General features: G+C 38.2%; 1 protein-coding gene across 1 annotated transcript in view; it reads left to right on the top strand.

Annotated features, from left to right (window-relative positions):
- The window catches only part of GRM8 (glutamate metabotropic receptor 8), a 798,340-nt gene that overhangs the window by 618,539 nt on the left and 161,807 nt on the right, over positions 1–17,994 (top strand). Inside the window, exon 7 of the mRNA XM_053927225.2 lies at positions 8,198–8,334. Within this exon, the coding sequence (XP_053783200.1) occupies positions 8,198–8,334 (137 nt within the window). The remainder of the gene's footprint in view (positions 1–8,197; positions 8,335–17,994) is intronic.

Below are 17,994 nucleotides of genomic sequence, written 5' to 3'. Positions count from 1 at the left end.
AAGAACAGGAAGAAGCCCAGAGTGGATAGGGTATAGAAATGAGCAAGACTGAATAAATAACAACATCTTAAAGGCCGTGATAAACATTTCGTGTTATATTCTAAGTGAAATGGAAGCCACTGCATGGTTTTAGGGAGAAGAGCCATATGATTTGATTTATGTTTTCAAGCATCATTTGCAGAACTGAGAGTGGGGTGTCACTGCTCAGCGTGAATACAGGGTACTGGCTAGGAGTTCAGGGAGAGAACACAGTAGCTTGCACCAGAATAGAAGAGGAGGAAATAGAGAAAATGGGAAAATTCTAGATATGTTTTACAGCTAGAAACTGCTAACACCTTGAAGGTGGGCTTTGTTTTTTGTTTGTTTGTTTCTACCACTGGAGCAGTTTGGATTTAATTTTAGGGTCTTATCTCCAGATCTGGCATCCACTGACCCTCAGGTCTGACACCTCTTTAGGGGAGAAACTAGTGAAGAAGGTTCAGTCTAATTGAAGTGGAGGCTGAATCCAAAAGGCGAAGCAGTGGACTTCTTCCCCAGTGAGTGAAGTGTTGGAGCGATGACTGCCGAAATGATTTGTCTTTTAGTCCTGTGCTGTTTCATACAGATTGCTACTGGGCACTTGAAACGTTACTAGTCTGAATCTTTAAGTATAAAGTATCCACAGCATTTTAAAGACTTGATATGTAAAAATAAGTGTAAAATATCTCATTAATATTTTTTAAAGATTTTACTTATTTATTTTAGAGAGAGGGGAAGGGAAAGAGAAAAAGAGGGAGAGAAACATCAATGTGTGGTTGCCTCTCACGTGCCCCGTACTGGGGACTTGGTCTGCAACCCAGGCATGCGCCCTAACTGCGAATCGAACTGGCGGCTTTTTGGTTCGCAGGCCCACATTCAATCCACTGGGCTACACCAACAAGGGCTAAATATCTCATTAATATTTTTATATTGGTTGCATATTGATATCATAATATTTTGTATATATTGGGTTACACAAAATATATTACTGAAAGTAATCTAACCTATTCTTTTGCTGATTTTGGAGTTCTTTAAAAAATAATTTTAGATTTACAGAAAAATTGATCTAGTACAGAAAGTTCCCATATTTTACCCCCCGACTCACACAATTTCCCCAGTTATTAATATTTTGTATTATGTAGTACATTTGTTACAATTAATAAACTAAAGTTCATAGCTTATATTCACTGTTAGTGTTTTACAGTTAGATGTGGGGTTTTAATTTAGGTTTTGACTTGATTGAATGGCTGGACAGTCCTCAGCTGCTTACTAAGGGGGGAAGACTGTGAGGAACATATTTGGAAATGGAAAAGAATCATGTTTTGTCTGATGTATAAAATTTAAGATATCAAGAAGAGACACAGGTAATTGGATAAGTCTGTACTCAGGGCTAGATGTATAAATTTGAGACTCATCAGTGGATGTATGAGGTTAAATTTCATATTCAAATGGTGTGAAGAGTTAATGGAAAATAAGAAAATGGAGAGAGGGAGGACAGATCACTAAAAAAGTTTTTTTTTTCACTCTTGAGAATGTATAAATGAGACAATATGGTTGCCTCGGTATAGTAAAGGGATAGTATAGTATTGTATACTACAGTGTACTATAGTAAAGTACAGTATAGTAATGGGACTTATTGGCTAGATTTTTTTTCAAAGATGAGTGCGATTAGAACTCATTTGTAAACTGAAGAGAGTACTGCAGACAGTCTAAGTTTCCTGAGGTAAAACCAAAGTTAACTGTGAAACTGAAAGTGTGTGGAGAGTGGGAGTTAATGGGGTCCTAGCCCTGGAGGAGGAGGGTGCCTTCGCCTGGATCCGGGACGTGTGTCAACAGGAGGGAGAGATAACATGGCAGTGTAGATGCAGGTAGGCTACGTTTGCGTGATGAGGGAGTTTTTGTCTTATTGCTTTTTTTCTTCAGTGAAAAAGTCTGAGACAAACTGAAGTGACAGGTGAATGAAGATGCCGGATTTGCGAGGCATGAAACAGTCAGTGATTCAAAAGGGGGGGAAAGTGTGGTAGAATTGAGGAGCAATGTTGACTAAACATATGAAATCTGAAGTCATGAATTTAAAGTAAGACCAGACAGCAGGGTCGGACTAAATGAAGCAAGCAAGGCACATAATGTGCAGAATTTAGGGAGGCACTCTCTCTTGGAATTGCCTGAGGCACCTGGTGTGCCTAAGTCTCATGCTGGCCTTGCCACACAGTAAAGTTTTATGACGTTCTCAAACAATATTGAGGTACTTGAATGTAGGCAAAGAATATGTTTAACCACGATTGTGATTTGGCAGAGGAATAAGACTGGACAGAGGGAGATGTACGAGAGAACAGAAGGTATTTGCAGAGAAGATCATAGAATAGGAGGGAAGAGAAGCTACATGGGGGTGAAGTCTAATGACAAACCGGGTGATAAATTAATCAGTACACGTAGGGACTTATGGAATCATTGCGAAGTTCAGGGTGGAGGTTGGTATCCACGGAGGTGATGTAGCTCCTGGACAGGACAGTTTTTAGAGTGTGATCATGATGGTGGGTGGTGAGATGTGTGAAAGGAATGATCGCTGGAAGTGAGGCAGTCTGCTAATGCAGAGGCCAGGAGACTGGATCACCCAGGTGGATGATGAGGCCTCCGGAAGTGGTAACAGGAATGGGGATGGAGATGAAGGCAGTGTGTCAAATGCTCAAGTCTTCAGTGAACGAGGGCTAAGTAACTGATATATAAGAATAATTTGACTGATTTCTAAGTAATTATACTATAATATGATTCTAATTCACATATATAGTTCTGTTTATTGACTGTAATGAAAACTTGCTAAAATAAACTGGATAAGAAGAGGGAGAACATGAATAATTGAGGTGCTGTTGAAAACTGCTATTTCCTGTGGCATTTTGGTCAATGACTTGAATCTCATACTTTCATTTTTCTTTTAAGGGCACTAAAAATTGCTAAATTAACTGGTTTCATTTTTAGCTTTCTTATTTTTTTTCCTGCTTACTCAATAGTGTAGGCGGTTATGAGAAGGAAAACAGATAATGTTCTGTAGGAAGAGGGAGGAAGGTAAGTAAGAAACATGACAATAAACTGAGTGGCTTATACTTATAAATATATATATAATATGTACACAGAAAGCTGAGTGAATTATTCTCCTCTTGGTTTTGTTTTGTGGAAACAATGAAACGTAGATCAAGGCAGCATGTGTGTAGGCAGAGGCATGGATAAGGGTGATGCCAGTTCCCCTTTACTGCACAGCCCTCATGTGCTGGTCACCCACTAAGTCCTTACCCCATAACAGCCCCAGACGTTGGGGTTGCTGTGCTCCCCTGACAGTGAAGCAAACAGGTTTACTGAGGGTAATGTGCCCAGTCACACAGGTAACTGGCAGAGCCAGAAATCCAACTCCAGTCCCTGAATCCCAAGGCCATACTCACTGTTCCCCAGAACAAGGGTGAGCAGAGCCAACATTGTCCCATAATATCTTCATTGAAGGTATCATTTTTCCTGCAAAAGCACATTGAAGTGCTTGATGTGCCTAGTAATAAAAATATAGTTTTCCACACATTTCTTATTGAACAGAAATTATTCAAGGAGATGTATAGACTCTGAGAGCAGAACCAGACTAGTTAAAGCTGCCTCCCAGCTCCATGTCCTTGTTTCCATTTCTTCTCTAGTGCACATCAAATAAAAGTAGTATTTAAAAATTAATTGACTTCAAAGTTCCTGAAATAACTAAACTCTAGGATGGAAAGGAAAATAAGAATTTTTTCTCTAAACTCTAGGATGGAATAAAAATAAGAATTGTATAATAAGGATTATATATAATAATATATATATTATTTTATATATAATATAAAATTATTAGCGCATATATATATGTATATACACACACACACACATTAGCTCAACCAAATATATTTTATCTGTGTTGTTACTAAACCATATGAAGTAATGGATATATTGAGACATTTGTCGTTTGGAATTATTTTTTTCTGTACAAAATGCCAGTTAATTCTGTTTTCCAGGATGGCCAGATTCAATAAAAGGATGATTGTTCAAATTTGTACTTGTAGAAATAGGTAAAAAGCCTGCCCCTCACAACTATTCAAGGGTGTTCTTTGTTACACAGACCACAGAACCACAAGGCAATCCTTCGAGAAAAGCCAATATGCCCATGGAGTCAGTTTTTTTATGTGAAAGGTTTAAAATAAGTCAACTACTGCCTTGGCCAGTGTGGCTTAGTTGGTTGAAGCATCGACTGGTAGTCCAAAGGTTGCAGGTTTGATTCCCTGTCAGGGTGCATGGCTGGTTGTGGGTTTGATTTCTGGTCTGGGTGCAGTACAGGGAGGCAACCAATCAATGCTTCTGTCTCACATTGATGGTTTTTCTCGCTTGCTTCTTCTCTTCCTCCCTCTCTCTCTCTCTCTCAAAGCAATTTTAAAAAGTCCTCAGGTGAGGATAAAAATTAATTAATAATAAATCAATAATAATTCAACTGCAAGGCTAGCTCAGGATCTGAAATTAGATTAGTAAAACGAGTTATAAGAGTGGTTGCTAGCATCACACTGATAACATGTGAAAGGGACTGGTTTCGCTCCTTCATTAGTGAATGTAAAAGGTGAGGGGTGATATAAATGAAGTTCATAATGTTATGAAGATGGCATACACAGTTTTTCTTTAGATCAATAGTGCGTGTGTTTTTCAACCTTTATGACAATTACTTAACTGCTGACCCAGGAAGGAGCTGTCTTTGGTGCAGTGCCTGTAAAGAAGAGATACACTCTGCTTTTATTACGGAGATCATAGTTTTGTGAGAGTGGCTGAAGGTCCACCCAGTGTGGAACATATAATAGGTTCTCAATAAGTAACTGCTGAATAAATGTTCTGATTAGGTGTGGGGATGGGTAGTAAAAGTGTGCAGAGTGTAGCGAGTGTTACGATAGAGCAGGGTAGGACAGGAAGAGTCCCTTGGCCTCCTGTTCAAGGTTTCTGTAAGTGTGATATTTGAGACACATTCTAAAGGAACTATATAGAGAAGAAAGGTTAGGAAGTAGGAGGAAAGGGACTTACAGAATATAACATATGCAGAGACAGGGTGGTGAAGAACAGCATGCTGAATTTAGAGAACTGGATTTTCGGTACACCTGGCAGTGTGTTGAAAGAGGAGAACAGATTAGTAAGTGTAACTTCAGGAGAGCCATGTATGCTCGGTGAGAAATTCTTATGTTCTTATACAGACACTGGACCTCAAACACAGCGTTGTCATAAGACAGTAAAGAAAATAATAGTTAATACTTATTAAATGCTTACTATATACTACCTAGTTTACATATATTCATTCTTTTAATCATCATACATCCTTTTGAGATGGGAGCTACTATTAGCCCATTTTAAGGACGAGCCAGGTGAAAATAGTGAAATTAAGTAACTTACTTGAGATCATACCTCAGTGACAGAGCCAGGATGTAAACCGAGTGATCTGGCTCCCAGACCTACTCTCTTAGCACTTTAGTATTAATATACTGCCAATTAATATGGTGTCAGATTTCATGTAACTTACTATTAATGATGATATTTAGGCATCTAAGTCAGCAGTCCCCAACCTTTTTGGCACCTAGGGCTGGATTCATGGAAGACAATTTTTCCATGGACAGGGGTGGGTTGAGGGGCAGACAGGAGGCAGAACTCAGGAGGTAAAAGGAGTGGTGTCCACGAACTGGGAGGAGAGAGGTTGGGGACCCCTGATCCAAGCTGAACAATGATTATTTCTGTGATAACATAGCTGTCATTCACTTGCTTTCCAATGCGCTTTCTCAAGTTCGAGAAAAGAGGCATATAAACAGAGGGTACCCTGGGAATTCCATATCATTCAGAGCACACTTATGAGAATGTGTTACACAAGCAGCTTTCTTCAATCCTGGGTGCTATCAGGATGAAAAAGGTTGGGGCTCCTGTTGCAGAAAATGGTCATTCATTGAAGAATGTGACAACACTGGGGACTTCAGGAAGAAAAAATAAAATGTCCCTCTGTTGACAGAGAATATGACAGCAGGGTTTTTTGAAGTAACATATAAATGCCAGGAATTGATGATGTTAATGCAAATTTCATAACTGATAGGTATTTTTTCCATCCAGGGATACCTTTCCCATTTGAATTTCCATAAACTTTGTCTAGATATCACTTAAAGAACTTTCAACAGCCTGTCTATTACTCTGCATTGGTCTGTACTGAAAATACGTAGGGGGTGAATGTTAATCACAGCTAAACACACCACATATTGTTCAATGTACTTGAGAAGCACTTGTTTATTTAATTCTCATACCAACCCTAGAGAAAAGGGTCTAAAGTGTCTTTATTACCTCAGTTTTACAGACAAGGAAATTGAGGATTTAAAGGTTAAAGGTGCTTGAGGTCACCATGAGTTAAAAAAGGTTTTGGTCAGGTACGGCAAATGGGTTTCCATTTGAACATCTAAGGAGTAGTTGAGATGGTACCAATTGCTTGGAGGGCTCCTACTTTACGCCCTAATTCCTCATTCCTTTCTTGATTTATATATGAAGTAATTTCCCTTATGAACTACTAATAAGAATAATTTAAATGCATACAGCTCCTTTAGGACTTCAAAATGTGTTCACACTCATTGTTAAGTCCCTATGTGATGAGCAAAAAAACACAGATATGCACAAGTTATGAAAATCAATGGGGAAGCGGAACCTGCACAGACCTGCCGCTCTCGACTGTCAGACCAGTGCTCTGTCTCCCATGCTGTGCCGTATACCGTGGCCCTGGCAGCTTTGCCCACACCGGTGCCTGTGGTCTCACCAGACACTTCACACTGTTTAAATTTTAGGAAGATTCCAGGGAACAGAGGATATGAGACATCTCTTCATTAAACACCAGGAAAGTACCCTAAATGCTGGTGTGTGACTCTGATTGTATTTATTTGAAAGTCATTGTCTTAAGTCATCAATTTTGTTTGACGAGTTAAATGTAGAATTTTGTGATTAGTGGTTTTGGTTAAAAGCTCTAGAATAAGAAAAAGCAGGTAGAATAAGGAACTCATTCTAAGATGGAAATATATAGAGTTGACATACACAACAAGTAGTAGTATCCACTTTTGGAGAAAACAGTATGGAAAAGAAATAGCAAGAAGGAGACACTTTCTAGTACAGAACAGAACTTAAATCCAATATGCTGTGAGAAGAAATTCAGGGAATAGGACCTGCAGAGAGAAGACAGACACGAAGAAAAGGGAATAGTGTTGGGTGAATCTGTCCAGAGAGCGAAGAGTAATCCAAGAGGAGAATTTGGGGGAGGGTCTCTAAAGACTGTTCAAGAAAAGGAAGGTTTATGTAGACAGTGAGGGCCCATGGAACATGAAAGCATTGGGGGTAGTGATCCCTTTCTACTCTGGAAACCTGTGAGTGTATGAAAGGTAATGAGAGGGGAAGTAAAAACGAGCAGAAGCTATTAAGAGAAAAGATGAAAGCTTTCGAGAGAAATGGGAGTGTAGCAAAGACTGCATTTCATGCATCCGGCTGCCCTGCCGCTCTTACCTCGTCACAGTGAACCAGGGGGCTTTTATCATCTGACTGGAGTTGAGGCTTCCCAACCATCACTTCCTCGCCCACTGAGAGGTTCCCAACAGCAGCCCGCGTGGATATGCTCTTGGGCAAAGGTAGCAGAGGCTTAGAAGAGAAATTGAATAGGGCAACTGCTTCAGAATGCAGCTCAAATCAGGACACAGTAGAACTCCAGGGAATCTGGCTGGGTTGTTCTCTTGCCACATTTGAGTTGCTGTTTGTAGTTCCTATTATACAGTAGCCATTATGCTTCAAGACATTTACACTCTTTTCTATTAACTGTCATTCTCTGTAGCCAGTATTGAATATTCAGCCCATCAACTTTTATTTATTTAACTGTTACGCCTAATGTGGATACTCATCATTTACTTTATAATGAGCACAATAAAGCATGTCTTCCTCCTGTTTGTACGTCTGGGCCTCTTCCCGTGTAAAAGATATTATGCTCTCAAGAATGACCTTGTATGGATTACAATCTTCGTATCTTTTACCATGCACAATATATTTTTATCTACGGTTCTTTTCTTTGAGAAAAATAAGCCCAATGGGATGTCTTACTAAGGCTTTACTAACATTGTTTTCTAAACATTTATAGGTAGTGCTGGAACACCCGTCACTTTTAATGAAAATGGAGATGCTCCTGGACGCTATGATATCTTCCAGTATCAAATAACCAACAGAAGTACAGAATACAGAGTCATTGGGCACTGGACCAACCAGCTCCATCTCAAAGCAAGTATCAATAGAAATGTACATTAACAGATACTGTTCTCAAAGAGGAACACTTTATTTTTAAGTATATAACTTTTGTCAGAGTACATTTTCTTATAAATACGTTTTTTAAAAATGTGTGATTTCATTCAACCTTCAACTTTGAAATGTTATGGAAAGTCCTAAATGTCTGCACAGAAATCTGATATTTATAGGGATCTAATGGAAGATTTTTTCTTTTAGTGGACTATCCATACACTTGGGGAAATTTTGCCCTGTTCTGGAAGACTGGCTTGTTCCAGTCTTTGTGTGCTCTGTGTGTGTGTGTGTGTGTGTGTGTGTGGTAGGGAGTGGGCACAGAGTCTGCATGCATGTGTGTATAGACCAGCCTGAAGGAGGGTCCTAGGTCCTGGGGTTGGTGTCAAACACAGCTGGGCATTTGCCTGCCCAGGTTCCATGCTTCCCTGGGGGTCTGTCTTCTCCTACTGGGGTCTGGTGGGGACCAGGTGGGGGTGGCATGAGTGATGGTGGAGGGCAGAGGAACCTCTTCAGATGTGCCTGGTTGGTGGGCAGCCCTCCGAGGGGCTGTCGTAGGGAAGGAGTCTTTGGGGGCTCTGGGGAGAGCTGCTTCTGGTTGCACACACCAGTCGTAAGGGGCTCTGGAGCAGAAAGCCAATCCTGAACTCGATGGGTAAGGGAGGCCCAGGAAGTCACAGGGCCCAGGGCTGGTGGTGGCAGCATGGGGAGGGTGCAGGGGAGGTAAGGGTAGTATCTGTTTACCACTGGATAAGGAATTATTTCACATTTGAACATCCCTTGGCACCATACCAGTGCTTACTGGCTTCTTTGGGTATAAAGTAAGGGAGCTGCCCTGTAGTCTCAGCTAAGGATGGGTGTTCTTTCGTTCAGTATCTCTTCTATATCTATGATATAGGACTATTTTCAGAAACTGAGTGGCTAAGGAATTGCTACAACAGTAGTGTTTCCTCTATAGGCAACAAGATGCTTTTAAAATGCTTCAAATGAACTAGAAACATATTCTTTTACTGTTCTATTGTTTTAATTTGTATTCCACTCTTTCCTTCAATGAAAGTATCTCCTCTTGATTCTCAAAGCTGCCATAACACTGTGAGAGCTTTAGTTCATTTCCTAAATAAATAATGAAGTTCATTTCCTAGCTATGGCTTATCCTAGCTAAACAGTAGAAGCTGATGATATACATGAGGGGGAGAGAGGAATCGTTCTTGTCCCTGTGTGTGACGTGCACACATGTACGCTCATGTGTTTGAACTCACTCAAAAGACATAAATTTAGTATTTTAATACATCTTCACTTCCATATGTCCAAATATATCCCCTGCAGTGGCATGTTTATGCAGCTTCAGTCACCAAAGTTCTCAGAAAAGAAGCAGATGACGATAACGAAACTAGGGCATCTATCATTTATTGTCTCCAAATGACTCCCTGATAATTAGCACAGTTCTGCATTGACAATGAACAAAGACAACTTCTATTTCAACTGGGTTGCATGATGTATGACCGTATATCTACAGTTTACTACATGTAGCGGCCTCATGGAATCTTACCCATTGTTCTGCAACTCAAGTTGACAGTTATCCACACATATCTTATTAACCATTAACTCTTTATTAACACATATCAGGTAATTGATATTAATCTGAAAACCAATAGCTTTTTGGCAAAAACACTTTTGAAAGTAGAACTATGTGAAATAGTCTAAACATGACGAAGAACATTTGATAAGGACTCAGATGGAAAGCTACTTTTTATCTGACTTTTATTAATGTCAGCCTGCTTATTTTAGTCTCATGATTAGGGATTTGCATAACCAAATTAAATGGTTGAAAAATGTGTGTACTAATATAATACCATGATACTCTCTATATGTGCATGACATATTTATTACAAAACTTTATATTGAATCACAAGCTGATCTTTTATGTACATTTAATGGTGCCTAAAAGTTTTATGTTTATTATTGTGTTATTGTTTATAAAGTACATCAAACTGTTTATAAGAATTAGTTCTCAAGCGTGATTATGATCATTCATACTGGATAGCAGTGAGTATTCTACTGAAACAGGAAGAGTGAATGTCTGAGAAGGAAAGAGTGAATTAGACTGTGGGGAGAAGTTACGTCAATTCTGTTACATTCTGGAATCTCAGGACAAACCAAGTGACTGATTTTTCTTGGGTGCTGGATCAGTCACCTGCTTGAAGGTGGAGTAGGAGGTGCTTGGAAAATGACCAGTTTATTAAAATTCTGCTTCCAACTGCTACCAAACAAATTCTTTGCGTCCATTTCATCATATGTAAAATGGAAACATTAGTAGCAGCGACTCTGCTTGGTGGTAATAAGGATTAAATGAAATAATAACATTAAGCACTTTATCCAGTGCCTAGCACACATGAAAGCCATAAATATTACCTGTTATGAATTCAGTATCTTACGATTCTATGTGGGCAGTGGGAGGTCTGCTAGTGTGTGTGGGGAGGGCAGAATGACAGTCTTTATTAGAAGAGGCTCCTGCTTTTAGAAAGTGTGTTACTAATTAGGAAGTTCTGAGTGAATCTTCACTCTTCAATGGCTGACCACTTGTCCCCACAGCTCATTGTTTCTGCCCATCGTTAACATTGCCCTTAATGCTTGAGAAAATCTACCTGCATTTAAAAAGTAAACTTTATGAAAGATAAATACAGTTTTTTTTAGTAGCACATGGCTACTAAGTGTCACCTCCGTGGTGAATTTTGAGTGGATTTGATAAAGTCCTTCTGTGTACACATTCTGTACTAAGTCTTGCAACTAGAGTCAGTATGTGGTCCCTGCTCTCAGGGAGCTCAGACCAATAATTCTAGCACGGTGAGGCAGCTGCACTGATGAAGAAGGCGTGTGCATGGATTTTCAAGGGCAGCATAGAGAGAGGTTGCTAATGTGGCCTGACCACTGGTGGGGGTTGTGTGAGGGTCAGGGAAGGGTACTCCTCCCTGTATACTCCATCTATCCTTATTCTATTAAACCAGATTGACAACAGATCTCACACTCTCAATGGTAGACATTTATCAGCTAGTTATTCAACTAAATTCTGCTTATTTTCAAAGAGCCAGTTTTTCTGGCTGAATTCAATCATAGATTAATTTTGGTAATAGGATACACAGAGTGTATAATTAATCATATATGAGTGCAACAAATTTGCCCCAAATATATCTTAGTGGGGTGAAGGAATTTTTAATACAAATAGGTTTTTTTTTCTTTTTAAAAATATTTTATTTATTTATTTTTAGAGAGAGGGGAAAGGAGGGAGAAAGAGAGAAACATCAATGTGTGGTTGCCTTTTGTGTGCCACCTATTGCAGACCTGGCCTGCAACCCAGGCATGTGCCCCAACAGGGACTCAAACCAGCGACCCTTTGGTTCACATGCTGGTACTCAATCCACTGAGCCACACCAGCCAGGTCTAGTCGTTTCTGTCACTGAGGCATTTTAGTTTCTCAAAAGCATTGTCTTTATTATTTCAAATATTATTGTTTCTTTTTCTTTTTTATGGAACTAACACATGTTCTTCATTGAGTGATTACCACCAGTTAATATAAATTGTTTATTTATTTTGGGTTTTTATTCAGTAATCTCAGTCCACACATGAAAGGTGGATCGCCTACTCAAGAGTGAATTTGAACAATTAGGTCTCTCCACTTTATTAGGCTGATTTTCTCAAGAGACAGGTGGTTCTTATTAGTGATTACAAAACATTGTAATCTAGAGGTTTAGAGTAAACCTCAGAGCCTGATCTGGGAAAGAACAGCCATATGCCACTTCGAGTCCGCAGGGAGAGGGCGGACGAGGTTACTGGATGGGCCTAAAATAACTCAGGGCTCACATTTTTATTCTTCCAACCAAAGCCACTTTTTTTTTGGCATTACTGTAGGAATGAGACATATGTTTTGTTTTCTTATCTTTTTATTCAAGTAAATAATTTGAAATACATAAAAATATTAAACAACAGTCACTTCACGCGTGCCTCGACCATGATTAGGATGGGCACCGTATCAATTGCAAAGGTTGGTTTGAAGAAGAAAGGCTTCATTGTCCCTGATTTAACTTTTCAGGCGGCCATTCCATAGACGATTGTAACTCTTGATAAGGTACTGAACTCTGAGCTCAGTTTTCTCATCTGTTAAATGGGGATAATAAATGGACTTACTTTGAAGATTAAATGCATTGTAATATAGTGGTCAAGAATAAGACCTCAAAGTCAGACAGATGATGTTTGAATACCAACTTCCCATAGCCTTGGACACATTATTTTTATCTCTCTTGGTCTCAGGTTCTTCACCTACATGGAAACAATCATAATTCACAGAGTTTTGGAGAAAATTAAAGAAAATTGCATGTATAAATATCCTAGAACATTCACTGACATGTGTTCAGTGTTAAATGCATATGATAATAGTAGTTTTGATTGTTTTGTTTTGTTTTACTAATATAACCAGGTTACTGTAGAGGATCTATAATGGCTATTTTTTTTTTTTTGAAATGGACTCATAGATACAGAGAACTGACTGACAGCTATTAAAGGGGTGGGGGTTGGAGACTAGCTGAGAAGGATGAATGAATTAGAAAGAAAGAAAGGAAAGAAAGACAGGCTCATGGGCACTGACAACAGTGTGGTGACTGCAGGAAGGAAGGGGGTGGGGGGAGGGAGAAGAAGGGAAAGGGGGGATGAATGGTGATGGAAGGAGACTTCACTTGGGGTGGTGAACACACAGTACAATATACTGATGATGTGTTGTAGAATCGTGTACCAGAAACCTATATAATTTCATTAACCAATATCACTCCAGGAAATTAAATAAAATAAAATGGGCATTTCAATCTGAAATACCATATATGTGAAATCTTTTCCACTCTCATCTTGATGATCTGAGTGTAAAAAGGCATACGCACTTGCATGTGCTGTGACAGCTTGTCTGTGCATATACAATAAGCTCCAAATATTTATTTTGGTATGAAAAGAAAATGAACTTCGTGTTTCCAGTTCTTTGGAGACAATGAGCAAAATTTCTGTGGAATTTAGCCCCATCGAATCTGTCTTTCCTATGTACCTGTAGTATTGTATTTATAACATATTTTAATTGAATATATTTGTTTACCTATATATGCCCAGTCAAATACATGCTACACTGGGATTTCCTCAACTTGCTTGGAATACAAAAAGGGAGAACTGAGTTTTCTCATTTGCCTCATGTGTTTCCTATTTTGGATAAACATCAAAAGTTCTTAAACAAAATAATTAGATTCATTCATTTCATACAGGAACAGTTTTCCTCTAGTGAAGAAGAGTGAAATAGTCTTGAAGTAGGAATGAATTGAAAGGAGTCAAAACCGTGCTCAAGGGGTGACTTGACCTTTTATTTGCTTTGACTCTTAGGAAATGTGCATTTTCTCTTTCCTCTGTTTCTCCATTCGCAGTTGGCTGCATTTGAAAATGTTCTTTCATATTAACATCAGTGCCTATAATAACATAGTCAACCTTATGATATGAGCATTATGTATAGGGCTCCCTTCCCTCCAAAACATGAAGTCAATTCCCTGAGACCTTTTACTACTTTCCGATAGAACGTGAAATGTCACTATAAATGCCTTTATTCTGAAAATAATTTGTTCTATTTCCTTTCCTTGTTACAAGATGATTCATTGTCAAAACTACATATTTGTTTGTTATATATAAATTTACTGTTTTCAAAAAATGTTAGTTTGGGTTAGTACTCTTATCAATGTTTACAAGAAAACAAGTATTTGGTAAATTTATGTTTGAGACATATCGAGCAAATGTCAAAGTGATTAACTTTTAACTACGTTCTTGCCAAGCCAAGAGTAGGTGTTCAATAAGTATTTGTTGAATATGTGATTAATATTATTCTAGTTTCTAAATGCTGACTGAATGTGGAACAATGATCTGAGATTATTGATTAGAAAGTGGACTGTTGTACGCAGATTATTCAGTGACTGCTCAGTGGGAGGCAGGATGCTAAACCTTTGAGGAGTACAAGGTTCAATAAAATAAACTTCCAGATATCAAAGAATTTACAATCTATTAAAGGCAATGCTATACTTGACTTTAACTGCAATAAAAAAGCATAATTAGATAAGTACAGACTAAAGAATAACTATAAATTCAGAAGATGTAATGGTTATCTCCCACTTGGGGGACTGGAAAAAGTTTCTTGAAAGATGAAATTCAAGCTAGATTTTAAATTACTTTGGTGGCCAGAAATGGTTGAAAGAGTATGTAGCCCATGGAAAAAGCATCCATTCCAACATCTATCTATCCATTTATTCCAGAATAAAGTGTCTCCAATGGGCCTTTGCTATGCTAGGTACTGGAATGGTTAAGATGAATTTCAGATTCAGTCCCTCGTGTCACTCCTGACAGGAGCAGAATCCCATGTCTCTTTTATGAACCCTTAATTCATCTGGCTACGTCGCTTTTTTCTTGTTAATCTTAGACACACACTCTTATTAGCAAAGTAGGATCAGTGTCTCCAAAGAAGCATAATCTATCTTGGCCTGGAAGCTGGAGAATTAGGGAACTGTTCTGATCTGGTTTTCATTATCCTCAAGGAGATAGGTTGGGAAGACCCTAATATTTGGATGCCTTATAGGAGAGGTCTGACATTAAGAAGTCCTGTACCATTCATATTCCTGCCCATGACATTTGCAGAGCTTCCTACCCTCTGTAGTACTTCATAGGTGCCAAGTGGCTTCTGATGCCTACCTTTGAGAAGCAATATCCATTGGGTGGGTTGGCCAACCCTGCTTACACAGGGACTTCATAATGTCAGTCGGAAGAGTGTTGATAAAGATGAGGACTGTTACCTATGTTTTCATAGGGAGATAGAAAAGGACAGTTAACTTGTGGGTTGAGCATGTTCCTGAGCAGCCAGAACAGAGGACAATCTGAGCAGAGGACATCAGGGGGCATGAAGAAAGATGTCTCGAAGCTAAATTTTATAGGGTCTCAAAAACTAAGAGATCACATGTTGGTACTCTTTAGGCTACAGTGAGCTTTCCAGTGGAGATATGTTCAGTTAAATGTAGACTGGTTGGAGAAGAAGTTCTTCCTTTACTTAGAAGAGGCTGTGAGTAAGAATTAATTTCTTTCTTACATTATCTAATTGTCTGACAGATTCTCTCTGCCTGATCTATTCATCCTCTTGGTTTGTGCCTTATTTTCATAAGTTATTTAAAAGGACTTACTAAGATACATTCACCATAGTAAAATAACCAACCAACCAAACAAACAATTGAGGGAATTAAGAAGAAAGAATAGAATTAATAAATTTTAGTTAGCAGTCAAGTGTTATTTTATAATCAGTAATTATAGCCAATAGATTCCTCTAGGCTATTCAGTCAAGTACGAAGTGATTATATTACTATTTTAAGAACGTACACAATTATGCTATATAACATATGATTAATATGATGAGGAACTGAGAAGCAGATTTAGTCATCTGGAGCTGTTCCAGCATAGGCTCTTGGGGTAATTTAATAGCATCCAGAGAACTTAGTAGAGCATTAACATCAGGGAAAACATAAGTAGGGCATTAAAAATAAGAAAAGTCACTAATACTTAGTTATTTTAATAAAAAATAATGAAAATAACAGGAAAGGAAAAGAAAGCTAAAAATAATAAAGGTCAAATTAGAAAAGGCAAATCAAAGAATGTGATGTAACCTAAGGAAGAAAATAACAAGAAGTAGAAAATGCCTCTTTAAACCAATACCAAAGAATGGCAAAGGAAGGTGGAGATTCTAGACTTTTGTGGGGATAATAAAGTCATAAAAATTATAATAAATGATGATTAGTTCTTATTTTAACCTCAGGAAGAGTAAAATAAGTGCAATTTTAACATGATGAGTAGAATGAGTAAGCTTAAAGTAAAGTTATAAATATAAGATTATAATATGGAAGAGAAGAATACCATAGCTGGTAAAAAAGGATTTCCTTAAGGTAGGTATACTAACATATATGTGAACCCTGTATCCTGGGGCACTTTTAAAAAGCTCAGTGGAGCCCTGGCTGGTGTGGTTCAGTGGCTTGAGTGCTGGCCTGCAAACCAAAAGGTCGCTGGTCCGATCCCTCTCTGTCTCCCTTCCTTCCCCCATCTCTAAAAATAAATAAATAAATAAAATCTTTAAAAATATTTTTTAAAAAGCTCAATGGACTCATCAGCATTCTCTAAAACGTACAATGGACAAGAGAATGACAAAAAAGATTAAAAAGTACTATATGCAAATATAATATGTAGTCCCCTGCTATAGATAGAGGTCTGTAGGTCTGTACCTGATAACAGCATGAAACTAAAATAAAGTTAATATGTCTGTTGACTGAATCAGAGGTTTAACATGCCATGTTTCCTCAAAGCTTCCACTGTTTAAAAAAAAGAATAGAGCCAGAAGCAGGAATTTTTCCCAAGTCCTTACACATTTTACTGAGGTTGTATATCTTTATGTCCAAGTGAAGTTGCAGAAATGGACAATTGTGTATAAAGCTAGCAGTTGAGACATAAAATAATGTTCTTTCTTTAAACTCATAACTAAATGACAGAGGGATATAACAAGGTCACAATGACACTACAAGGACACAGAAAACTACTAAATTTTACTAGTATTTCATTGGTTTTATTTGTTGTAAAGTCATTTTAAATTAAACTTACTATTTTGAGATAATTATAGACTCACATGCAGTTATAAGAAATACTAAAGAGTCCATGTTCCCTTTACTCAGTTTCCCCCGATAATAACTTCTTTAAAAACTAAACAGATACTTTTCCAAGGAGGACATACAGATGGCTAACAGATATGAAAAAAGATGTTAACATCACTAGTTATGAGGGAAGTGCAAACCAAATCACAATGAGGCACTGTGTCACATCTGTTGGAGTGGTTGGTATCCATAAGACAGAGCATAACAAGTCCCGGAGAGAAATGTAAGCTGGTGCAGTCACTATGAAAACCAGGATGGAGGTTCCTCAAAAAATTGAGATGAGAGTTACCATATGACCCAGCAATTCCTCTTCTGGGAATCTATCCAAAAAGTTTGGAAACATTTATTCATAAAGATACGTATAGCCCTATGTTCATTGCAGCATTATTCACCAGAACCAAGTGTCCTTCGACAGATGATTGGATAAAGAAATGCAGGACATGTACACAATGGAATACTTCCCAGCCACCAAAAAGATGAAATATTGCTATTTTGTGACAACATGGATCTGCCTTAAAAGTACAATTCTAATAAGTCAAATGGAAAAGGACAAGACTGTATGCTTTCACACGTACGTGGATGTAAAACATAAAACAATAAATGAACAAACAAAAACAAACTCATAGATACAGACAATGAAATGGTGGTTGCCAGAGGGGAAGGGGCAGGGAGAGGAAGAAGAGAATACAGGGGTCAAACACAGACTGGTCTCAATCCTAGTCTGATGGATTGAGACCAGGCTTGGGGTGGTGTATATACAATAGAGTGTACAGATGCTGTGTTATAAATTTGTACCCCTGAAACTTATAAAATATTTTAAAATAATTTTACCTCAATAAGTTTAATTTTTAAAAATGTGAAAAATAAAATAGGCAGAAAAAGAATCTATGGTGTATTG

Source organism: Desmodus rotundus, chromosome 6 (assembly GCF_022682495.2).
Source record: "Desmodus rotundus isolate HL8 chromosome 6, HLdesRot8A.1, whole genome shotgun sequence".
Lineage (NCBI taxonomy): Eukaryota > Metazoa > Chordata > Mammalia > Chiroptera > Phyllostomidae > Desmodus > Desmodus rotundus.
This window is presented reverse-complemented; position numbering and strand designations above follow the sequence as displayed.